The sequence below is a fragment of the Phlebotomus argentipes genome, unplaced genomic scaffold, assembly GCF_947086385.1.
Source record: "Phlebotomus argentipes unplaced genomic scaffold, Phlebotomus argentipes genome assembly scaffold_18, whole genome shotgun sequence".
NCBI classification, from domain to species: Eukaryota; Metazoa; Arthropoda; class Insecta; order Diptera; family Psychodidae; genus Phlebotomus; species Phlebotomus argentipes.
Genome location: NW_026776177.1, coordinates 1720110 through 1746112, shown reverse-complemented (window position 1 = coordinate 1746112; position 26003 = coordinate 1720110). Strand labels below are relative to the sequence as shown.

The window sequence follows — 26003 nt, the reverse complement described above, 5'->3', positions numbered from 1 at the left end:
GATATTTCACAAAAACCCCTTCCTTTTCCGGGGACAGGATGCCTTGCGAGGCAGCCTCAATCGGGCACCCCCTGCCACCCTGAGTGCGACAGAGAGGCTCATATCTGGTGGGCTGCTGGTGAGAACGAGTAGCGTCGATGGTGACGATTTCGGCGCATGCCGACGCGCTTTTTGGGGTAAAGGGGATTGCTCGTCCTGCGCCGTGCCAGACGCTATCCTATCCAGCTCCGAAGGACCCGAGTGTCACACTTCCCCGACCCGAGTGTTTCGATGTTCGAAAAGGCGTGGCCGCACTGTCGCCACGCCCGCCGACTGCTAACACTCCAGTACCAGCCGACCCACTGGCAGCGTTGCCACTGTGCCCCTCTTTGGCAAGTCTGCGCCTCAATGGCGGCCCATTGGCCGCATCGCTGATCCGATAGCCCCTCGAATGGGCGGAGCCACGTGTCAGTGGCGGCGCTTCTCTCACGCAGAACACCGCATCGTGCTGAGTCTCCTCGAGCCGCCACGGAGCGGGCAGTCGGTGCAAAAGCGTTACACTGTGCGCATCGGTCCTACGCATCCAGAGAGTGAGGCACACAATCTCTGACGATACTTTTCGGTCTTTTTTTTTTCGAGAGACAATCAATGACTCTGTACTCCCCTCTCGCCCCCCACGAATTCGACTATCCTTGGCGAAGGAGCTGTGTGAGTGTGTGAATTGTTTGGTGAATCTCTCCGAACGTGGGGAATTTCCTACCGGAGGACACTCAGGGACAGATCCCTCCGCATGAGGAATTAGCCTGGAGATGACATCCTGGCATGGGTTGAGCCTCCAGAAGGGGTGCGCCAGAGAGGAGAGGCATCACATGAATTGATACTACCCCTAAAATGCTGCTCACCACCACTACAAGTGGCTGAGCTGTGGCATCTCGACGGTGTTTTATTGTGTGATAAAGTGCTTGTGCAACAAAAGTGGAGACGCAACGCACCCCAAAACAGCACATTTGTTTTTGTTGTTTTTATTTGATAACACCGAACAACACCCAGTGAACACCGGACTGTGTGTCTCTGAGAACACTTGGGCTGTCTCTGGGCCTAGCGAATGTATAATCGGGTCTAGAATAGGGGCTGTTCAAGGGCAAGGACCTAGGCTGGCATCCTTGATTGTGTTGTGCAGATTGGTTTAGCAACCTAAACCGCGCGGTAGGGTAGCCAAGTTAGCCTGATTCTCAATTCGTGACCTTGACACCCGCAGCAACGCATAGTGACGGAATTCGGAACTCTTGACTTGGGGAATGGGTAGTTTAGTGCTGAACTATGGCTTCGGTGGCTGTTCCACTGCCTTCTGGGATCTGCAGAGGACGAAGAAGAAATCCCCGATGTAGTTAGTGTTGAGATACAGCGGGTATCTTTGGCATAAACATTCACGGATATTCTCTATAAGTGTTGTGAGAACTGAACTGAAATAGTGCAGGTGACTCAAATGGCAGCATATGCGCAATTTGGCTACAGTTACCCGTCGGCAAGTCAGGTAAAGAACACACTTTGCCCTCTGCTTGGCTCCTCTATATGTACTTAGAACCGATGGTGAATTGTCTGACCACAAGGAATTCACCTCGATTTGATGTGCACATGCACAATGAAGAAAAAGAAGAATGCTTATTAATTGGATAGGAGTGAAATTTAATTGCAATCTTTCCATACGCATCGCCGTGTGAGATATAGTGTACAAATTTTTCTTCTTTCGCCATTTACATAATTTCCATGCGTGCTGAATGATTAAGGCTTCTTTTTATCACTTCGCATCACGAAGACCTTAATTCTCCTCTCCATACTTGGCGTTGCAATTTTCTCGCGATGCCCAGTAGCGATTTTCATGAGTGGCGACTGCAGCGCCCCAGAATCGCCACAGAGACACACACACATGACGGGTGGTCTGTCGGGGAAAAATGTCGCTAGAAGTGGTTTTTCCCTTATCAATTGCCACTAGATTGCCCCCCCTCTAACGGGCGGAAGACCATAGATGGTGTGTGAGTGGAGAAAATCATGTGAGAAAATTGTGAGATTGGCTAATTAATTTGTACGCGCGAGATGTTCTCAGCAAAGCTGTCACGAATTCACAGGTCCCGAAAATGTATTGGAATTAATTGTGCGCGAAGGGACCCCAATTGAATTACAAATTAATTTATCATGGACAGACACTCGCCGTGAAATTCCTTCATGGAACTGTCGTGGGAGCCTTTCTGGTGGCATCTCGTGGTGTGACTTTTTTCTCTCTTCACCCTTTTCTGAGGGATGCGCAGAAGTCTCGCGGTTGCGATGAGGGGTCGCCCTTCTTGGGGGGCGACAGAGAGAGAGAGAGAGAATTGATGATTTTTGCGCTGGGGAAGTGTCTCAGGCGCTCCTCTCCACTTGTCTTAGACGACCAACTAATGAAGAGAGAAGAGTTGAGGATCGATAAATAATTCATATGAGTTCACCTTGTCGAATCCTATTCATTTAATATTTAATAAAACAATTTGGCGCTCTTGAATTCTACCTTTTTCTGTCGCTGTTCATCCGCCAAAATCCATCGTGTATTCCTTCTTCATCACACATTTCTAGAAATGTCAGAACCCAGAGTTGGGATTCTTATGTAGAATTGAGTAGAAAAATGATTTAAAAATTTTTATATTAAGAAAATACATTTTATGTGCAAGAAAACGCATTCAAATGTCTGAAATTTGAATTTTATTCCCCAAAAAAAACCTGAAGAATTGTAACCTGTATTTCGCGAAACTAGTCAACTTGTTTCTTGTCTTCACTGGGAAAACTGCTTATTTGTAGAGCCATGGCGTGTCTTTTAAATTACACATGTCAGAAATTCGCCCAACTCTGGCCGGAAAGCCTATGCAAGAGAAGTGTGCTTCGGAGCATAGTTTGTGTTCGTATGAATTTTTATTTAGGAACTCTGCGATGATTTTTGATTTATTGCTCCTAATATTGCCAAGAGATTTCGCATATGTGACCATGGTTGCTGTTGTCCCTGTGCCAAAAACTCCTAACTTGTTCCTTTGGCGCATTTTTTCTTCCGCACCAAATCGAAAACCTGCAGTAACAATCAATTGACTGCTGTAAGAGCATCCCTTTTATGGCATAAATGTCTCCTGTGATGGCAGATTTTTGATTTACGATCTCGATTTGTTGAGGGGGGGGAAGAAAAAATTACCGTGGAATTTGTACATTACAAAATTGTCTCTCTGCAACGGTTGTGTGCCGTATTTTGTGATCGCTTACACCGCGGCCGTCGACTAACGATCTTGCGGGACTGCTGCGGATCGTGGATGTGGAGACAGATGAAGATATGAGACAAGGGGGCCACAGAAAAAGAGATGAATCTCTTATCGAGGCAATTTTTCGCAAAAGATGATCAGTTTCGCCCAGAGACGCCACGATCGTCACAAGAGTGGTTTGGGGGGATAAAAATGTCGTTAAGTGATCGCTTCTGATTTTAAGCGCTGGCGCGCACAAATGCAACAAGATAATAACAATAATGACGGCGAGATACTAATAAGCATTGGCGCACCAAGGAAGAATGCCTGTAAATATTTATAAATAATTATATTAGCAACAATATTCGGTTTGGCCGCGAGACGCTTATCATTTTTTTCGTGCATACTTAATGCCGATCAGCAGTCTCTGCGCGTTTTCCTTCCTTTTTGGCTCGCGGGGGACACATCCGCAGACCCGGCGATACTATCAGCATAGGCTCTGGCCATTCCAGGGGAGAGACTCGCCAGCCGTCTTCTGCGCGCCCTTTGCTTTGTGGGGCATTTCGTGGACAGAGGAACTTCTGCAAGTCGCAATGAGCTCGGGGGCGCCGCCGATATATGGTGATTCGGTGTGTCGATACCACTATAAATAATATTATTGCGTCCTGACCTCCGGCACTTTTCGCCCGCCGCTGACGCTAAATGGCCTCTAATGATTTAAATTGACTCTCTTGAGCTCCCGCAGGAGGAGGAAAGATGGCGAGGAGACACTTCCATCTCCCTCTCGCACTGCCCAATTAAGCGCACCGGGTTGATTGCCTCGAGGGTGAGCGAACGATTTGATCATCGTCTTGACATTTTACTGCCCAACCGATCGTCGCTGGGCCGAAGGGTAATATATTGCTGATATGGGCGAAATGTGACAGATTTCGCCGGTTTACTGATTTACAGAATGCAGCGAATTTCCAACTCACGCCATAATCCGATAACTATGAAAAGTCAATTTTTCCCAGTTTACGTTTTATGTATTTTTGAAAAGCTTCTTATTTCTTCTACTTCTACAAAAATTTGGAGGTTTGTTTCTTATGAAATAATAGTAAAAAACCTTACTTTAACTGGATATTTCTCATATATTTTTTTAATTTTTTCTCTTGAAAAGTATTAAAAAAAAAGGTTTTTTGAACTTTCTGGATAAAATGTACTCAATGAATATTATAAATTGACTTTGGAAAGTAATATTAAAAGATTTTATATTAACTTTGCTACATTTTTGTCAAAAATTTCAATAAATACCAATAAAATTTATTGAAAAAATTTGAGAAAATAATTATCAAAATGTGTTTTGAGGGTTTTGATGTAAATTCGGCAAATTTCTCAGTGATTTTAACTCTAAATCCCCAATTTGCGCTCTTGAAAAATGACGATTTTGACTTTCCATACTTCTCGATTTACAAATGACCAGACAAGGTAGAGTGTGACAGACAATCGGATTAGTTTAGCTTGTTAAAATATCCAGTGACCTGAAATTGGAGGCACACGATCAAATTCTCTTCCCTTTCTCAAAATTCCTCCGACCCAAAAGTGAAATATTTGAAATTTTCCCACTCACTTTCAGTCCTGAATGATAAGACAAACACTCATTTAGTCAAATATACATTAATCTGTCAAATAATATTATTATACACTGAGCAGTTAAACATTGTGTAATACTTTAATGTTGGACGATTATTTAATTAACCGCTCGATCAATATAACAACGACAGCAACATCCTCAAGTGATGTCTCAACTCAATGCCCATTCAATTTGCCTTGTCTCGGGCGGCAAACGCCGAAAAAAAAGTATATTAATTGTATTGTTCCACACACTGGAGCTGGGAGATATTATATGTGAGGGAAAAGGCCGGCATATTTGGTAAATACTTTTGGCTCAGCCTTTTGATGTTGCGGGAGAGAAATTTCTGGGGACTCTTGTGCTGTCTTTTCCGCATTAACAGCCGTCAAATATTCATCGAGAAGAAGGTAAATAGATGGGAGATTGGAGGTCCTCGACAGTCTCTTTGGCTCGCGATACCGCGTGCCCGCGAAAGCATGGGAACTTTCTGGTGTGTGTTTGGAAAAAATTGAATAAACATTTTTCCTCTTAATTTGCTGGCGAACGGAGACGCCAAATTGGTCGTTGTCGCCAACGAGTGGCTCTTGTGCTCTAAGGCCAAATTTGGCCAATAAAGTGGAGCCTCAAGATGCGATCATGTCAGTGATCAATAATTGATCTCGTAAATTTTTCCACCGACTCTCTGCGGTGGGAAATTCACGGTGCCACTAATTTAATTCCCCTGGCGATAAATTCACTTCGCGGAGGTTTAGGGTTGAGACGCGCACAGATCAATAAAGCGTCAAAGGTAAAGGCTTCTGTCCTTATCTGATTTCCAAGCTGTGTGTGTGGAGAGCAACAAAAGGAAGGCGTCTTAGAAGATGGTCTCGCCAGAAGATACTCCAAGCCAATGATCATAAACACTTAATTATGCAAATCGATTTGCGTGCTTGAGCAATTAGCGCAAAAGGGGAGGCAATTAGGGCGGCTATTGAAGGGAGATATAAACCTGAATGACGTAAGAGTGTCGTAAAATTAGCAATCTCACCCCCTGCTGAGACACTTCCGTCAATTCCCCATTGACTTTGGGCATATCGTGGATATTTTTCTGCCAAACTGTCCTAATTGAATTAGAGGAAAAATCATTTAAAAACCATTCCGTTATTAGTCTAGACTCGTTGTAAGTCAATTGTGCCCATTGTGTGCTGCCATAAAATGGGCCCAAAAGTCTTCTGACCTGCGTATGTACGTCTCATGGTAAGGTGGCAATTGTCTCTATAGTGTTTACACCAGAAACCAATGTAAAGTCAGCAATAACGGCCGTTACTCTCAAGTGGACTTAAAGTTTAATTAGTGTCAAATGATATGCCTCAGGAGGATTTTCACTGGCCAGTCTTTACGGCTCGAATGCGACGTCATAATTCTTCATATCCCAAGACGACTGTCAGACGCATGAGAATGAATAATTTTGTGATTAATAGCAACCGCCATTCACTTTGCCTACGGAGAACCAACCACCTCGGCTTCTTCTTGCTGCTTCTCCGGGAAAAGATCAACTTCTGGGCGGGAGAAGCGCCGCGTGGGTGGGAAATTCATTACTAATTATTCTTGTTACAACACAGAGGATGGATAGGGGAGAAAGGCTGTCCTGGAGACAGACTTTCTAAGATGAAAAAATGCATCATTCAGGTATTGGAGGTGAAAAGATGCCCAACAAACCAGAAAAGCTAAAAGAAAGCAGATATTTTAGCTGAAAAATGCTAAGGCGAAGAATCAATTATATATCAATTTAAAGTAAAGATATTTCAACTATTTTCTTCAGTTCATTTAGCCATTTTCTTAACAATTCTCCTACTTTTCTGCTGTTTTCCGCTAAAAATTTTGCTAAATTCGTGTGCCGCAATTTATACACTTCTCTTGGGCGTTTCTTTTACTGACAAAATTTCCCGATTCTATGAATTTCCTTCGATTTTTACGCAGAATCAGGTGAATTTGGAAGTTTTTGGAAGAAGAGTATAGATTTAAAGCATATTATCTCCTCCTTGGGGCAAAAATCTCAGCGAAAAAGCGCTAAAAAATCAGCTTTTTCAGTCTCAACTCTGAAATCTTAGCATTTTATGCCGGCTGGGTGCGAAAGGATGTGGGATAAAAATCCGAAATGCCGCCTAGAATTGTCTCCCACAAGCGGTCCTCGGAAAGTGGTTTCGGAGAAAGCTCCATAACAAATCGCACGCCATTATGACGGTGTTCCCACGGAAGAATAATCCACGCGTTTCCATGACAATGCGCTAACCCCCCAAAGGCTCCACAAAGAGGAGCACGGAGCAACCACTAAAACGCGCGTTACACCATTCAAAAGCCCAACAACATCAATGACGTTGGAGGTATTGTGGCGAATGGTAAACAAAAGTGAGCAAATGGTACGCTTTTGCATTCAAATGATATTACTATGGGATTTGTCTCATTATGTTTGCATCTCATCAGTTGGGTTATGTATAATATGACAAAGTGAATTGCGAAGTTGACAAAACGCGAGCAACTAATCTATTTGCACTTGTTAGCATTGTTGAACTCATGAGTGGATAATTTTTGTGTCTCTGTGTGTGTGTTTTGCTGTCTTTGTTGGCAAACGCGCTTGAGACTTTTTGGGATGCTTTTTCCCTCGCGCACTGAACATCCGTATGATTTTTATTTGCCGAAGCTCTTTAGCAGTCAAATTAAACTGGGGAGGAAGTAAAAAGTACTCGGAGACGTAATCTTCTCATCTCTGCGCAAGATGTTGAGTCACATCCTTCAGGGGGACTTTAATTTTACACTCTGTTTAGCCCCCCAAAATCACAGAGAATTTGAGATACAGTGAAGCGAAGTCCATGAGTGGCGTGTCATGCTGATTATCACACCTGAGAAGGAAGGTGAAGATGAGGCGAGGAATGGTTTTTACGGGGAAAAAGAGCCACTTGAAATGTGATATTGTTGAGATTGAGTGTGAGATCCGCGCGCGAGTCTAGGAAAAAATGTCAAAATGGAGATTAGAAGAGCCTCTCCCAAGATCTTCGGCGACGTGGACAGCGATATGGAAATCATTAGGCGAGATTGACTGATCGATGCCTTTGGCTCTCTTTGCAGCTCCTTGTCGGCGGAAGTGGCGGCACAAATGGCGGCCAGCCGACCGGGGCGACGGGCGCCCCCGCGGGATCGGCCCAATCGCCCATCTCGGCCACCAACGCGCCCTCGCTGAGCCCCGTGGGCTCCGCCACGGGCGCCGGCCCGGGCGCCCTCAGCCCCGGCTCCCTGTCGCAGACGTCCACGAACGCGCCGGCCGCCTCGGCGTCGTCGACCTGTTGCGAGAACGGACGCCCCATCATGACGGATCCCGTGTCCGGGCAAACCGTGTGCTCCTGCCAGTACGACTCGGCCAGGCTCGCGCTGTCCAGCTACTCGCGCCTGCCGGCCGCAGGCGTGGGGGTGTACGGCACCCCGTATCCGTCCACAGACCAGAACCCCTATCCCAGCATCGGCGTCGACAGCTCCGCCTTCTACTCACCACTGGTAAGTGCCTGCGGAATCACAGCTCCCCGGAGACGCTTTCTGATAAACACTTTCGAATATCTCAAGCTCTCGACACCCTTTTGCTCTCGCCACTTGAGCTGAAGGCGCGCACGAAGGGAAAGAAATTCATATGGGAAACAGATCATAGTCGCTATTTTAGCAGCACTCAACGGGTCGTTGCAACATTACAGATTTCGCATTACAGTTCGTAAAAGATACGAATTTGCGTTGCAACTTTATACTTTTCACAGTTTATATTGGCGGCCACCCAGTGGCGCTAGTGTAAATTACTTGCAAGGTGCAGTTGAGAGTTTATTTAATATGAATTTCAACTGTCAAACGCGAAGAATCACTTCAACAAGACGCAATTGTGAATCAAAACACAGCTTTTTATATTCTTGGAAATGCTTTGGAAAGTCAATCAGTTTCCTCGGAAAAGGTCAAAGGATGTCCGGTAATACATAACCTCAATCTAGTGCAGTGAAATGTGCACAAATGACACGATAAATCCTATAAATTTGTACTAATCAATCTGAAAACGTCATTATTGCCAATTTTCTTGAATGCAACGTGTATTTTTCGGATTGCTTACAAATTCATATCTTATATTTTATGACAATAAAGTTGCAACGACCCCTTAATTGTTGTACGCCGGAAAACTCCGTGATTTGGAAAGAAACGAAGTTCTTGATGTGATTCTTCAGCTCCTTGTGAAACAACCTGACATAATTGGTTTATATATAGATTTCAACATTTGATACAAGTGCCGATGAATAAATCAGACAATCTGGGTGAAATTGGCTGAAAGCGCTCAAGTTTGTTGGTGATAAAATCACTGATGAACCCGCGCGATGCGCCCAATTTTCCGACACGGATCTGTGCATGCTTCTGTATACCTTCGCCAGCTCCGAGCCATTCGTCTGCTTAATATTCATGACGTCGCCTCTGAACACCTCACTTTGCGAGGAGCCTCAGAGATTGCACACAACTCTCACCCATTCATCTCTTGCTCCTTTTTTCCCGACGCGCCCCTCGCGTGGAATGCATTAGAGAGAGGCGCGCAAATGTTTCCCCGCGCCAAAGTCAGCGCCGTGAATTTTTCACGCCATCGATTTTCACCTGGAGAGCACACTGTGCGCTATCAGAGCGAATTCTGATGTTGGGGAGATTTGGGATAATTGTATTTGTTGTCTATTTACATAAGTTTCCATATCTGAAACATATGTGACACACAATAATGGGCTCCAATGCGTGCCTCTCGCGCGATAACACCACCGATTAATTCTAATATGAATTAAATACACCGTGAATCTCTCAGCATTTTTCTCGGCCGCCGCCATATCGCCCATGTTTTTTCGGGGATACGAAAAAGGCTTACGGATCCATTAAATGTCGGGCCATGTGAATTAGCGTCTAAGCGAGATAAAATGTCTGGGGAAGTTTGAAAAATGCTGCGCTGTTAAATGAACATTGTGAAATGAGATACTAAATAAGGATGATATTTGAATCACCGAGGCTAGAGAAGAAGAAGGGACATGTTGAGAGGTAATTCGATAGTTGAAAGTATATCAAATGGGATTAAGATGTGCATTACAGTGGATGTGATTGAAGGGATTAGTGCGAGGTAAAAGTGGATTAATTTGGAGTGTGTTTTTCGCTCTGAAGAGCATCAAGAAAATGCGTCAAATGATTTGAGTGAGAAATTTCTTGCATTTGATGTTGGAAAGTGGCGAGAGAAAAAAAAATCTACAATTTTCTTCTTTAAATCTATGAAATTCCAAAATGCCAGAGAGAGAGAGAGAGACTGAATGAATAAACATGCATCTGAGATGATGTATTGCGATGTTCTTGCGCTTGTTGTGGGAAAATTCGATTGGTCTAATGAAAGTCAGCTGTCAATCAATAGAAATATTGCCACAAGTCAGCAATTACTTGCGATACGACGTATCAGTGTGAGCCAAAACAATGCTCTGGATCCTCGCAGGCGGTTTGATAAGGCGCGGTTGGGCATGATAAAGTGCCTAATTAGTGCATATGAATTGCTTTTTAATCACACCGCGCGCAGAGCACCTGATTGAGGATGACGCTGACAGTGAGACGAGAAAGAGAACCAAGAAGAATATGGTTTTTGGAGACAACGAGGAAGACTCTTAATTATTTTATGGCGCACCACAAATTCTCGATTCACGAAAACCATTCATTTAGGCTTGTCCGGTCTCGACTTCAACTCCTGCCGAGATTTATTTTATTCACCCGCGAGAAATCACTCTAAAACGTGGCTATCACCTCATTGTATCTTATGGATTGTGTTGGATTTTCTGTTTTCCATCCGAAACTACCGATGATGATAATAATGATGGAATGAGACACAAGAGGGAACCAGTTCTCCAGTCCGATTTACCTTTTGCCCACCTTTCAGAATGGGCCGTTTTTTTCCCATGCTGGACGACGGGGAGAGAGATAAAGTATCTTGGGGGATATAAGGCAATACTTTGGGCATAAACAAGAGATATTATTTCGGTATTTAGAGAGAAATACGAAGCATAGAGAGAGAGAGGCAAGCATCCGCTCTGGTTGAATGTCTTCACGTTGGGACGCGCTTTTATTTATGAATGGACCCAGGGAAGATGAAGGAGTGAGGCCCATATAAGAAAAATCATGTGGAGCTGAAATCACAGCGAGACATTCTTTGCCATTGGAATAACACATTATGAATGATAAAATTTCTCAATCGCCCAGCCACCATAAATATTTCACGGTAGCCAACTCAATAAATGGGAGTTGAGACATTTATCAGCAAGTGTCCGCGGTTGAGTGCACGAGAAAAAGCCCGGGAATCCGCGCGAGTAATTTGAACAATGATGAAATTTTTCCGTGTCACACTGGAGCTTTGGAAGTGATGCTGCAATTTGCCACCTTAGATCACTCCATCTTGATCCCAGTTGGTTTACTTCTGGCGCAGAGAGAGAGAGAGAATGCGATAATGCATTAAAATTGTCCAAATCGCCCTATTGGAATGCTCGACTTAATTGAGTTTTCGAATCAGAGTTGCACACTTTTGTCCAGAAAAGACTGTCTAGATATCAGATTGAAGCTTTCTTGTAACTGTTCACAGACTTTTATTTGTTTATTCACATTAAAATATTGATTAAAAATGTTAAAAAATATATTTTCACAAGATAAATTGATAAAATATTGCAAAAATTGAATAATTTTGATAAAATATTCAAATGCCGAATACAAATTTAAAAAAAAATGAATACTTTCCCGAGTAAAATTGAAAAGATATTGAAAAATTAAATAAAAATCAAGATAAAAACAAACAAAAAATTTATATTTTTCCAAAAAAATGAGAAATATATAATTGTGAATAATTGTTGTGAAATATATTGAAATGTAGAATAAAAATATAAAAAATGTATATTTTTAATTTCGTTTTTCAATACAATATTCAAAAAATGAATATTTTCCCTAGTAAAAGTTAAATATATTTGAAAAATTGAATAATTCTAGTAAAATATATAAATATTGATTGAAAATATACAAAAAATCAATATTTTTCCAAGTAAAATTGAAAATATATTTAAAAACTGAATAATTTTGGTGAAATATTTAGCAGTTTAAAGTTATGTAGAAGTTCCAGTTCTAATAAAGATTATATTTTGATTTTGAATATATTAAAGAGCAATAAATATAAAAAATTTACAGTATTTGAACATATTAAGGTCTTTACAATCTTATTTGTCTGAATTCACTGTCTTTCCCATTGGATTTGATGATGGAATTGTAGAAATGATAAAAGAATAAAGATTGCTTAAATAGTGATTCAAATATTATCACACATATTAATTGTGACACAACTGTGAATATAATTATTGCAAATGACAATGAATGAGATATTTTAGGCAGCTTCTGTAATTTCCACAGATTCCTATCTTATCTACTTAGTAGTAATTGCAACTCTGTTCGTGAATCTTCCTAACAATTTGTCTGTTTCTTCGTCACTCGGCGCATATTTGTCTGTCTTTTGAGACGCGACAAAGTCCGCGTGATCGCAAAATCTCGCGGAGTGTGTAGCAATGTTAATGAACAATAATTGTGGACATTGGTGACAAAATTATTGTCATTATTTGAGCTTATTATCTGGTTGTGCACCGTGTGATGAGCGTGTCAGCCATCACGGTCATGCGGCGAACCCAGTTGCGGCAGCTCCTGTCCGATTCCCACTGACCAGAGAGTGAGAGCTCTAAATCACTCGTCCTAAATGTGGAACCTAAATGTGGCCATGTCGGTGGGAATGATCATTTCAAGGAGGGCTGAATGTTTGCTGTTTTCATTCATCTCAATTAATTCTGTCACTCAATTCACTCCTGGCTAAACAAGGGACTTTCCATGGGTGGACAATCTATTGAATTTATTCGGAATTTTGTGCTCTGATGGAACAAATCTCCAGTTGAAGAGTGTTTCCCACTCGCCAAATGATTTTCAATCCTCTGCCAAATTGCTAAAAGCTCTTCAGCCGCCCAACACCCGAAAAATATCCACTCCGGGAAGGGGAGGCTTTTATTGAGGGTCAAAACCATACTCGATCTCTATCATTTCAATTGGAATTCACAATTAATTTTTTGATTACCAAATTCACCCACTTTCCCAGTCGCCCCGAAAATCCCTCTTAATCCCTTCTCTCTCTCTCACTATTCAAATAACTCAACTCTGGCGATGTGGATGGGGAAGTTTTATCGATTACCTGAAATCTCTCTGGCCATCGAGAAATGAGATTCCATCGTAATTAGTACGAAAAAAAAGGAATTACGTAAGGAAAAATGAAGAGACATGGCGCACACGAAAAAAAGTGAAGTAAAACTAAGGCAAAATCGTGTGTGTATTTTTGCAGAAAACACACAAAAAATTAATAAATTACATGACTTGGACGTGGCTTTCTTGCCAACGAAGTCTTTCGAGCATAACTAAAGAAGGAAAATTGCAATTAATTCGATAAAAATGTGCACCGAGCACGATACAATGCGTCTCTTAATTCAAACATTGTGGAATTTTGTGCTGGGTGAAAATTACGCTAAACTAATAGATTTTTAAATAAAAGCAAATTACTCTCGATTTTTCACATAATAAGTACACTGTGATGGAAGTTGTCTAGCATGGAATTCTCACATCAACATTTTTGTCTAGATTTATCTCTCATCTCTGAGCATAGCGTGTTAGTTTGATAGCTTCCAAGGGGGAGATAATATGCCATTAATCTCTACATCAGTTTCAAACACCTCCAAATTTGCCTGATAATTATAAAAACATGAAATTTGTAGTCTGTTTCCACATTAATTTCCAAATTAGAATGAATCTCTTGCGATTCCAGTCGATTTTTCTATAAAAATCGACTTAAAATCGCTGTTTTTGGACATCTCTTCTGATCATAACCTCAAAAATATCATTAAAAGATCTTCAAAAACTCAGTTTGGAAGCTCTCTAGATCAAAAAACATCTCAAAATTGCCGATTCACAGTCACAATTCTCCACAAAGTTGTCTAAATGGACATTTTGCATGTCCAAATTACTATTTCTGAGGTTATATTCAATCAAAATGCTTAATTCTGTCAAAAAAATGCGAATTATTCACTAAATCTGTCCTTAATTCTTTACATAACCTAAAAAAAAGATTATTACGTTTGTTTCTGCGTGAAAATCGAAGAAAATTCAGAGAATCTGAATGATTTGTCAGTAAAAGAAATAGTTTCTACTCTTTAAGTGCTTCTGCAGAGCAGTATTATCTCCCCCTTGATAGTTTTCATACCAGAAATTGAGACAATTTAAAAATGCAGCTCTTTGTTATTTTTAATTCGCGAATAGATTGTAATATTTCATTTTTCTTCCAACTCCACCAAAGTGGATTAACATAAAATTAGCACACTTTTTTACTTTGTATTCCATATTGTGTTTTAATGCAATGCAGAAGTATTTATCAGTCTCTTAGCAAGCAAATTGAGCCAACATTGTGGTTTTAAGCAGCCCAAATTGTCACTATTGATGGCATGGCGGGGTCATTCTGGCAAATTAGCAGCAGAAATATGCCAGAATGAATGGTGAAAAAAAGGGAATTTGTCTCTAAGAACTGTAATTTTAGTGTGCGCAACAGAAGTGCCTCTTAACATATTAATACAATTTGCATTAATTTCTCACTGTTCTTTCTTTTTTCCTTCACTCCGTGCGCGCCTTCACCCTTTCACAGCCACCGGTAGCCACTTTAATGCATATTCATCATCTGACAACTATTGAGGAGAGAGATCCCGTGATGTGACTCCCTAATTAGTGTTGAGCAATGTACATTTTGTTTTTGGAGCACTAAACAGGCTCACCAACATGGGGAGGTGAGAGATAATGCGATGTGGCAAGAGGCGGAAAGATCCCCTTGGCAGAAAGGAAAAGGAAAAAGGGGGTTTCATCATGCAAGAAGACATGCAACTGCTTCGTCGCAATTTCGACAGGGCTTCTGGGCTTGGTGGGTTATTTAAAAGCAATATTTAGGGGCGATAAGGAGGTTCTATGGCGCAGCCAAAGTGATCTCTTCATTTGCAACATTTTATACACAAAAACACTCCCGAGACTGTTGATTGTGCAATTAAAGCTTCCTTCCCAGACGCCGCACATGAAGACGTTGACGCGCTCTCTCTCTCACGTGGGGTGGACCGGAATGTACACACACACTCTCTGGAGGAGAATTATGACAGAGATAAAAGTTAATAAGAAGTGGCTGTTAAAAAAGTTTTACTTTTTATTGTATTACCCAGTGGATATCTCGCAAGTATTTTTTGGGATGAGATAAAAGGAGTGTTTTGGGAAAGTGTGAGGAAGAGAGACGCCGTAATATCCAACATAAAACATGAATCCAATTCACATATACAATAAACTTGAATAATGCCATAAAAAACATTTGTTAAACATGTAATCTAATGATATCAACATTGGAGGAGGTGATTAAAATTAATTAATTATTTTAATTTGTTCTCTTCCCTCTCTCTCTCTCTCGCCCGCAGAGCAATCCGTATGGACTGAAGGAGAGCGGACCCACCGGCGATATGTCGGCCTGGACCTCAGCCGGCCTCCAGCCGACCACCGGCTACTATCCCTACGATCCCACACTGGCGGCCTATGGGTGAGTTGCGCGGAAGGAAGAGGACACAATTGGTGTAATTATGCAAAAATGGGGCGGAGGTGATCGTGTAAAGTTGCGCTCATTGCAGTGAATGAATTCAGCACATTCGGCCATGGCGTGACCTCTGCCAATTTCGACTGCTTCTCGCCTCTGCGATATTCCACTGCCTTCGCTCCCTTGCTCAGCCGCAATATTGACGCCTCCCGTAGTTCCGTAATTGATTGCCAAAGATGAGGCCCATTCAGACGTCCGATGCCCACTGAGGTCTTGTCACATCTCTTCCGGCACTCAATTCATTTGCTTGCACACATGATCAGTGAATTTAATCAACCACTCTCGACACTCGGAAAAATTTGCATGTTCTTGAACAAAGAACCAAAGAAGCATTTTCTTCATAAATTAAATTAAATAAAACAGAATAAGACTAAAATTTAGTAATTATCATCATAAAAACAAATCGATTTTGAAGTGAAAACATAATAAGAAGAGATTATTCTTGTTTTACGGATTAAAAACAAGGCATTTTATTGGTCTCAATCAAATAATCAAAATTTTTGATAAGAAAAATAAAAAAAATGAATTTTTTCAAAAGAAATTGCAAAATAATTCAAAATTGAATATTTTCGGCAAAATATTTAATCAAATATACTTAAATATTTTCTGAATATTTAATTGAATTAAAATATATTTAAATATTTGATCATTAACACTACATTGTCGCCAGAGGGCAGCAAAGTTGGCGTGGGGGACGCTAATAATATCGCATTTTTCGCTTAATTTTCTTTATATCTTGACGAATTCTTACACTTTGTGATTTCTTAGCGTAATCCTGGCTAGGAAAGAAAGAAACTTGAGCAGGTGATTAAGTTTAAAATGCTTGTAGAAGTTTCGATTACATTTCAGATTATTTAAAGGCGTTTCTCCCAAATTGATTTGTGAAATGCAATCAGAACTTTTCCTTACCATTACACTGTTGCCCTCTAGCGACAATTTGTGGTAAAAATAATCAAGATTAAAAAAATTAAAGAAGCATGAAAAAAGTTTAATTTTAAGAAAGATAATTACTGGAATTTCTTCTTTTCATTGATTTTTCTCTCAGTGTCGTATTAAACGTCTTCTTGTGAAGAACTCTAAAGTCTTAATCCGCCTTCATTTATTTCTCTAAAAATAAACGATGATCCAGACAAGTTTTTAGCCCCTCAAGACTTTATTCGTTCGTCACTTAAATGAAATCATTGCACTGTTTTAACGTCATTTTAGTCATTTTGACTTGCGAATTTTTTATTCTGTGTTTAATTTTATTACAATGCTTGTGCTTTAGTGACTCTTAATGCCCCTCGATAAAATTGTGAAAAGCCTCACTTCTGCCCCTGCGTGAAAAACAGAGTAAAATCCACACTCGCATATACAGTGTTTTGTCTGGAAATATTTTCCAACCATAATTCTAACACTATTATATGTATTGAAGAATTTCGTGGAGAAAAACTGAATCTTTTTTATTGCTTTAATTTTACTACGGGCAACTATTTATTAATTTTACTATCACGCAAACTCCTATCTAAAAATACAAATAAACACACATATATGGGCGAAAAATGGGTGGGAAGAGTGGAAAAAAAGTGAGTTAATAGCTTGTTTGAAATACAAACACATAACTTAACAATGAAGCACTAAATTTAGTATGGCAATATATGAAAAAAAATATTGCTGTGTAAGATATATGGAATGACGCGATCTCAATAATTAAATGTTATTAAAATTGCAATGCGTGAACATGTGTACAATTCATGTCTCTTTTTCTTGTTTACTTCTCTCTTCACCGACAGTCGGCTTTTTGCCATTTATTTGCAATTTCATGACTCTTGGCCGCGCTCATTTTTTCCACCATATCTGACAAGCGCTCTTTTGATGAACACTGCGGTAATGATATATTTAAAAAATAATTTATTTTCTATGTGATACAGATATTCCATATTGATATGACTGAAAAAAACCTCCACTTAATGGCTTGTTAACGATGGAAGCTGAGGCGCGCGGGGGACGAGGAATTGGTTTTAATTGCTTTTTGAGTACGAAACACGTTAAAGGTGTAAAAAGGATGAATACATATCACCCTATTTGTTATTATACTTTCGCCTCAAGACTCCGCCAATATAATTCTTGGAATATGTATTTATCACTTTGCGCTGCGAGAATTCCACCGATAAGATGCGGAGACGGAAATGTTGCTCGTCTGACGTTACACGAGATCCACACCAAATATTAACCCTATAAATATTGAGATATGGCAAAATTATTACCCGACAATCTTGTACGCCCCAATCTTACCCCGAAAGAATGGGTGGAAATGCGAATTTGATGGGGATTGGATGAATTGATGCTCGTTTCACGTACAAAATCTGCGTTAAAACAACACCGAAAATTTCACTCACTCCCTCTGCCACGGCAATATTTCTCCCTGGGCTTCAACCCCCCCGAAAATATGCCTCTCAGTGTCATCAATTTTCCCTTCTGTGAGGGAGCAGCTTCTGGGAAATGGGAAATTCATCAAGTTCATCGTATAAACAGATCACTTCTTTCTCTCTTTTATTCCGTCGTCATCGATTTATTATACTGTATGCATTGGAGGTAGAATTTTCCCTTTTTTCTCAACCTCAGGGGTTGACAAGTCAAGCTATTCAGGATTGCTGAAAGTGGGTGAATTTTTAAAAATACTATTCCTCATGTTTTCATATCAAATTCGATTTAATTCAACTCTCCACATGAACACACTTAGAAAAACTTCTCAAAAACACAATTTTTCCTAATTTTCAGCCTCTTTTCCCTCCCCGGAGTAGTTGCATTTTTTCCCTCCCTTTTTTCCGATAATTTTTTTTGCCGTTTTCCCTCTTTCCCTGGGCAAGGAAGAAAAAATCCCATAGAATTTTCTACACCCTCCAGAAAATTTCCTCTCTCTTTTTATCACTTTCTCCCAATTGTGTAGTTCCATTTGCCCCCAGTCCAGGGGAAAAACAAGGCCAGATCCTTCCCAAGGAGTATCACCAACTTTTATGGCTATCAGCGTCTCAAGTAGACCGCCTTTCCTGTGTCGCACGCACTTTTTGTGCCTCTCAGGAGTCTCTCCGCACAGCGAAAGTGGGTGGGTGGGCACAAATGTCCTCCATTTGTGGGTGGATGGCTCAGCTGATTCAATAACACCGCACTTGTGTGCCTTTTTTATTGCACTCTCACGTTCGCTAGATTAATAAATTTCCCCCCTCTCGTCGTCATCTCGCCCTGGATGTTTTTCATATGAATTCTAAAAACGACCGAGAGAGGTGAGACAGGGCAGTGCTTGAGGGTGGGAAGAGCGAGAGCTCAGACAACTTGTTGATTCTCCAGGAGGAGCGCTAAATATCGTCTTTTACACAATTTGCAAAAGGATTTGTGCGCTGATCTACCATTCTTTGATTACTCTGAGACACTGGAGAACGGCTTTTTCAGTTCAATAATTCAAACTTCAAGTGTCCAAGGTGGTGCGTTTGCCAGCTTCTCACAAAGTGAATGATTTCTCGCATTGGGGCATTGAGGCGACACGCTCGGAGCCTCTCACCCACGCTCCTTCACTCCAAAAGACACCCACCCACCGCGAGGGGGGCTCGCGAAGCCGCGTGCAAGGTGAGTTTTATAGTTTGGGCCCCGAGAGATGCGAGTGACTGATTGGACGCTGTCACGAAGGATTGCATGTCTCCCCAGATTTCCGATGTCACATACGCTCCACACTACTTATACGCCCATATATACAGGCTTCGACGCCACCACAGGGTGATGATTTCTCACAGTGATTTATGACGCCCGGCGTCAGCGCCAGAATTTCCCTCCGAATATGTCACATTGGGCCGTGTGGAGGAAATGAGGCGCCCCCCCGGGAAGAAATTCTCACGCATAATTCTTTCTTGCCCTCCCTCGGCGCTCTGGCCCTTTTTATTTGATATTCACAGAACGTGGGCCTCAAATTTGATTGACTTCTGGCGTCCCTTTTTGCGGGGGTTTCCGCATTTTTTCCTCCCTGAGGAATTTCTATATTTAAACCCAAAGGATCTCCCCCCATTTTTCCCCACTCCTCCTCATGGGATATTAAAGTGTTGGGTGTAAAAATTCATATCATCACTTCAATCGCACTCAATCAATTGGGAAAGTGAATCAATTTCTAAAAATGAATACTCACTGTGCCACAGTGTCCACTGGAGAGCCAACAAAAATGACAAATGGCTCACAATTGCCTCTTTTTTACACTTTACACACACCCCAAAAGAGGGTGGCAGACAATTGAATGTGTGTTTGCCTTCTCTCGGGGTGCAAAAAAAGAGAGCTCCGAACAAATTGACTTGGAAAATATTTACTGACGAATTGAGTGTCACTTTTGGTGGATTTTTCACACACAATATTGTGAATAAATTATGTTGTGAGATGAGAGGAGATTTTGGGGGGTAGCAAACAAGTGAGTATACAAGAGTGAGTATCGATTTTTGGTGGCAGTGGAGACGCCTGGTGCCACTCGGCGTCTCCACTGTCACCCATAAGTTGATTTCCAGCGCCTAACGACGAAGGCGTGATGGAATTTCTCGCACTTTTGGGACTCTGTGGTATGAAATAAATCGGAATTTTGATATGTTTTCCCACCAAGGAGGACTTAATATAGCGGTCCTTGTATGGGATTTTAATCGTGCCGGGGAATGAATACCAAAATATTTGATATGAGAAATACTTTTGAGTCGGAATATATACGATTATGGCGCTAGGCATGTGACTTGGAATGCTAAATTCTTTCTCGCCATCTCGCACATTTCCGGGAGCGGGTGATTTAGAAGGACCCTCGGGAGCTCAATCGATTGTAGACGAGTCGCCATTTTGCGTTATAAAATCACACACCGAAACGCTTTGATATGCCACACTGGCTGGGTGGGAGAAGAGGGAAGGAAAGTGGCGAGGGATGTGGGAATTTTCGGGCGGGAGAGAAGCTTTAATGTTTTGGGGGGTGAAAATGTTGATAAAGCTCGAGAGCGCATGTTTCACACACACAAACACACAGAGTTTTCCACTGTTGTGCAAATGATGGAGCTCCGACAGACAGAGATAATCCAATTTTCCCTTCTGGCTCTATGTCTAACATTCTAGCTGCTGTGGCAACAGCATCTCGTAACTCTCACTGTCCCTATTCTCGTCCTACTTGAGGCTCAAGGAAGTCGTGAGGAATCTCTCTCTTGCTGGGCGGAAAGTTGCCTCGAGAGTGACTTCAAAACGACTCCGTCGTATTTGAATATTAATGCGCGCTTTGTGCATTTCAAAGGCACACGCATTGAGGCAGGAAATAATAGCAAATTATTTAATTGAACCATTCAATTTTCAGCTTTGCGCTTGAGTATCTTATTGACTCATGAGATATGTATCTGTCCGGCCAAACAGAAAATTGTTTCTCTCAAGCTCAACTCACAGACAGAAACATATCAGTTGAGAAGATAGTTTGCACAAACCATAGCTGAACACATTCTGTACACTTTCCGACATATATATATATATATTTCACTACAGGGGAGAGAATCAAGAGCTGAAAAAGCATATAACATTTCGCAAGGCAGCATTAATTATTCTCCTCCCCGAAAGTGTGGCACAGAAAATTGAAAGCACTGCGAGAATAAATCACAAAACTCTATGCTCTTGTATATTTCGTCCCAAAAAGTCTTTCAGTGTTTGCTTGGCGCAAAAGCGTGAAAATTGCAATTCACTATCTCTCGTCAAATGTGGTTGAATTTATAGGTGATTTCTGCCGCACCTTTTGAGTTAATATAGCACCGCGCGCGATGCTGTGTCTCAAATCTCGTTGGGCTTTAGAAACCATGAGAATAATCAGTCTCATGATTCTCGATCTGATCACATCACATCCTGGCCACACTGTGTGTTGGAAACGCAGTAGACAAAGAGGGAAATTCTGCACTGGAGCGGAGAGAAAACCTCTTAAGAGGGCAGATATATACTTTGGGTATGTTTGGTATGCAAAAAGTGTAGAAAGAAAACACTTCTAGCACCACAACAGCAAATATGCCAAATCACACATGATGATTGAATTCTCAGATAAGCTCGTGGCACGGACTTGTGAATGTTAGAAATGTGAGAAATAATCGAGATAATGTACAAGGAGTTGAAGTTGGTAGTCAACAGTTGATCTCCTCTTCCTCACCATCTCCCAAACGCGTCTTATGTTGCGCCCGTCAGCATAATCTGGCGGCGCATATACAATGTGAAAATCTCCAGTAGACTTTTCTGATGTACAAAATATGTATTATAAATTATTGTCAATATGATTGTGTGTTTGTTCAAAATTACAACACACACGGTCATACATTAATGGGAATTTATGTCTCTCAAAATTGTTAGCAATGCGAAATTAGTTGCGCGCGATATATTCATATATGTATATTTTTGAGTTGGGAAAAAAAAATTGCATCCAATACTCGGGCAATAAATTTCAAAGTTGCGGTAGTCTTGTTTGCTAAATTGATCAAACAAAACACTTTACAATTTGTTGTGTGTGGAAAGAGCAGATCGATCGTTGGCGGAGATTTCGATCGACCGCCTCCATTAATGGGGACGCAATTGGGTGAATATATGATGGAAATTCACTCCACAATCTCCACAATCTCACCGTGCCGATCTCATTCATATTAACTCGCCTTCTTGTAAATCACGCAAAGGAAACCACATGAGACAAACCAGCTGAACAACGTGCTAAATCGACAATTTAAAGAAAACTGCCTTCGCGGGAAATTGCAAAAAAGTCACTCCATTGTTGGGGAATACAAGATGTGAATTATATCGTCTGTGATTTATTCTTCTGGGAGAAATTCAATGCTGCGCGAGACTCTCTGAGAACACCAGATTCACTTACCATCTTTCTCCCCCGCCGCCGCATGATTTTCCAACAGAAAAGAAAGAGAGAAAACATGGAGGAAAGTCTCTTCGCCGGCAGAACGTGTGAAAAAATGGCATGAAATTTGCGTATAAAACACCTCTTTTATTCCTTTTGCCGGCGCGTCTTTCTCGCCTTCTTCAGCACCTCGCCATCAATGAACTTCAACCCCCAAGCGACCGATTGTATGACTAGTAGCAAGCCAAAGTGACAACTTGTACCCCCGAGACGCTCGTTTCCGATAACACCGGAAAGTGCTTCTTGCACAAAAGTTGAGGTGGAAAAAAAACCAGCCAGACGAGGAATAAATATGCACAAATCCATGTGAAGTGTTTTCCGTGCACTGATAAAAACAAATGGAATCCAGAATTTTAACACAATTCGTTCCGATTTAATGTGAATTCAAGGGGAAAATCGTGATTTTCACTTGAATTCTAAGTCGATTTTTTTTAGTTTTCGTTTAATATATTTTTGGAAAGCTTTTGAGAGCTTTTCAAAATTGTTCTAAATCATAGAATTTTCCTAAAATATTCTTAGATTTTGAAAAAATATAATTTTCTTCATATCTTTTATTTTCTTCACTTGAAAACTTTGAAGGAATTCGATTATTTAGAAGTTGTTTGGATAAAATGTGCTCGAAAATGATTAAAAATTGACTGTGGAAATTAATATTTTCACTTAATCTTTTAATTTTGCCATATTTTAGTAAACAAATTATCGCGAATTCCAATAAAATCCAGTGAAAAATTCATAAAACAATTATTAGAAGGTATTTTGGGGATTTTGAGGTAAATTCAGCAAATTTCGAAGCGATATTAACACAAAATTTACATTTATCATAGAAAGTATTTAATTTTTATTATTTAGCAAATTTCCTTGGAAAACAATCATTTTTTCAAAATCAATATTTAAATATTTAATTGGCTAGTGAATTTTCCCTTTGTGTAGATATTTTACATCCACTTTCAATTTGTATTTGACATATTTTTATGACAGTGTAGAAATGCAGAGGGTGGAAATTCTCCCTTCTGGCTATTGATAATTGAAACCTTTTTGGCGGAGACAAAAATCAATTCACTGCGGATAAAAAAAGCCTCACTTCCATCGGCATTTGTGGCATGAGCGATGAAAAAAGTATAACAAAAGCGACAAATGCTGGTGCAAGCGACGAAATAGCGTAATCGGGAGATCTGCAGAATGTACATATGCAAAATCCACCTGAATATCTCATTATTCACAATTAATGCCTGGGATTTTCCGTGTGTCGAAAGCATGTGGATGATGGTTGGAAAAATGCGCGAGCCGCGCTGGATGGCGGGCTTTGGTGGCTGTGAGATGGTTATTTGGGATTATAAATCGCTCGAATGGAGAAAATGACGATGATGAATTTATTAGTCACGACCTGACCCCCACAAGACAAGCCACAAGCTTCTCTCAACTCTCGCCACTTGGGATTTGTGCGCTTGTGAAATCTCCCATTCTTATATTGTGCGCCACGAACGAGGCGTTCTTGTGCGCCATGCAGAATTGAATTTCAATTATCGATTCGTATTTATCATTTCATTGCCTCACTTCTTGTTCTCGTCACACAATCTCTCAATTCTAATTTACACTCGCGGTGGAAATTCTTCCTCGATTTTCGTGAGAATGCGCCTCTCACCTGTGTGTGTGAGAAGATTTGTTTGCTCATGGGACGACTTCTTGGAATCGTTGCAGGTACGGCGCAGGATACGACCTGGCGGCGAGGCGGAAGAATGCCACGCGGGAGTCCACGGCGACGCTGAAAGCGTGGCTCAATGAGCACAAGAAGAACCCCTACCCCACCAAGGGCGAGAAGATCATGCTGGCGATCATCACGAAGATGACCCTCACGCAGGTGTCGACGTGGTTCGCCAACGCGCGGCGGCGGCTGAAGAAGGAGAACAAGATGACGTGGGAGCCCAAGAACAAGACGGACGACGACGACGACGCAATGGTGTCGGACGACGAGAAGGAGAAGGACGACCTCGATGGCGGCATGGACAAGAGCCGAGATCACAAAGGTACTCAGCGAAACAGGTGACAGAGATATCGCAACAGCTGTTCACCCCCTAAATTCCCTTCCATCCACCCCCCGAAAGCCATTTTCCGCCGAAACTGGAAAATTGATGATCTCACCTCGCACCCTTACGCAACCCCACCCCCGTGCGCGCGCCAAATCCACCCTCCCGGCCAACTTTTCCCTCGCACAATGGCGACAAAAGGACCCCAAAGTCTCACTTAATAATAATATCAACTTCATCACTTCGTGAGATGTTCATTTTGCCAACCCTCACGCAAAACTTTTCCACCCCTATTCAGAGGCTCCTTCTCTCGCCCATCAGGAGTGATGGCAAATTTTCACAAGGAGCACTTGTGCTCGAGCATATCTCGTGAATGACGATGATCTGTGCACAAGTTTGACTTCAAGTTTGCAGAGAGTAAATCAATCAAGATTGCTGAAGGCGAGAAGAGTCAACTTCAATCGTCTTTCATGCCATCTAGACGCTAAACAACTCTGACATGTTCAAAGCTTTGGCTTCTAAATTTAAAATAATTTCCTCTAAGCTCTCCTTTGGGCGGTTTTCCCTCCGTTGACAGTGTAAGCAAAAGTTGAATTTTCTTTTCATGCAAATTAAATACATTGAGTATGAAAATCTCTCTTCCTAAACTCACAGACACTTAACTTTTTCTTATGCCACAGTTTTCTCTGCACACGCTGAGAGAGAGATTTGAAAAGTTTTACTCTCTCTCTTCTTTCTCTTCTAAACCACCAAAAGTTTATCGCTTTTTCTTCTAACGAGGAGAAAAAAAAAGTTACACACACACACAGAGAAGAAAGTTGAGGAAGTTAATGAGGGACGAAAAAAGAACGTCTTGGGGGAAATTCACGAGGCAAATAATTGCCACTTTGCCATCACATAAATTGCCTAAATCTGCGTTTGATTAAATAAGCCACCAACTGGATTGATTTATTTCCTCAGACAGCCTTCCCCTCGAATGGTAACTAGTGGGTGGTGACGCGGAAGCCAGAGACTGCGGCTGGTGTTCTGCCGAGGGTTGAGATTATATGGACTCGTGGATTAGCCAAAGTTTGGCGTCGACTGTAAGGAGATTCAATAGCCCAAGATCTCGACACTCGAGAGAGAGAGAGAGAGTGAAATTAACGAGCCTCACTCGCAATACCTGTGGACTTTTGAGTTGATCCTGGACGAAGGAAGGCGAATACGAATGAAGCAGTGAAGAAGAAAAACCACCAACAATGAGGGTTTGATGCCATTATATCCGCTTCTTCTCATGGCATCTGAACCCCGGCATCGCCACTAATGAATAACAGGACGCGCGTCGATAGGAGTAGATGGACTATTAATGGAAGTGTTTTATCCCTTTTTCGCCTCTCGAGGGTGGCGAGTGTTTGAAACGACACACATACAATTAATTCTATCCCTTCGCACAAAGTGGAATCCGGGGTGGAAAGTCTTCCGTCTTTTTTCCCTTGCC

General features: G+C 41.4%; 1 protein-coding gene across 1 annotated transcript in view; it reads left to right on the top strand.

Annotated features, from left to right (window-relative positions):
• Window positions 1-591: 591 nt before the first annotated feature.
• The window catches only part of LOC132260369 (homeobox protein araucan), a 31764-nt gene continuing 6352 nt past the window's right edge, over window positions 592-26003 (top strand). The window contains exons 1-4 of the mRNA XM_059758428.1: window positions 592-1513; window positions 7951-8373; window positions 15420-15538; window positions 24201-24526. Of these exons, the coding sequence (XP_059614411.1) occupies window positions 1466-1513; window positions 7951-8373; window positions 15420-15538; window positions 24201-24526 (916 nt within the window). The 5' untranslated portion in view covers window positions 592-1465. The remainder of the gene's footprint in view (window positions 1514-7950; window positions 8374-15419; window positions 15539-24200; window positions 24527-26003) is intronic.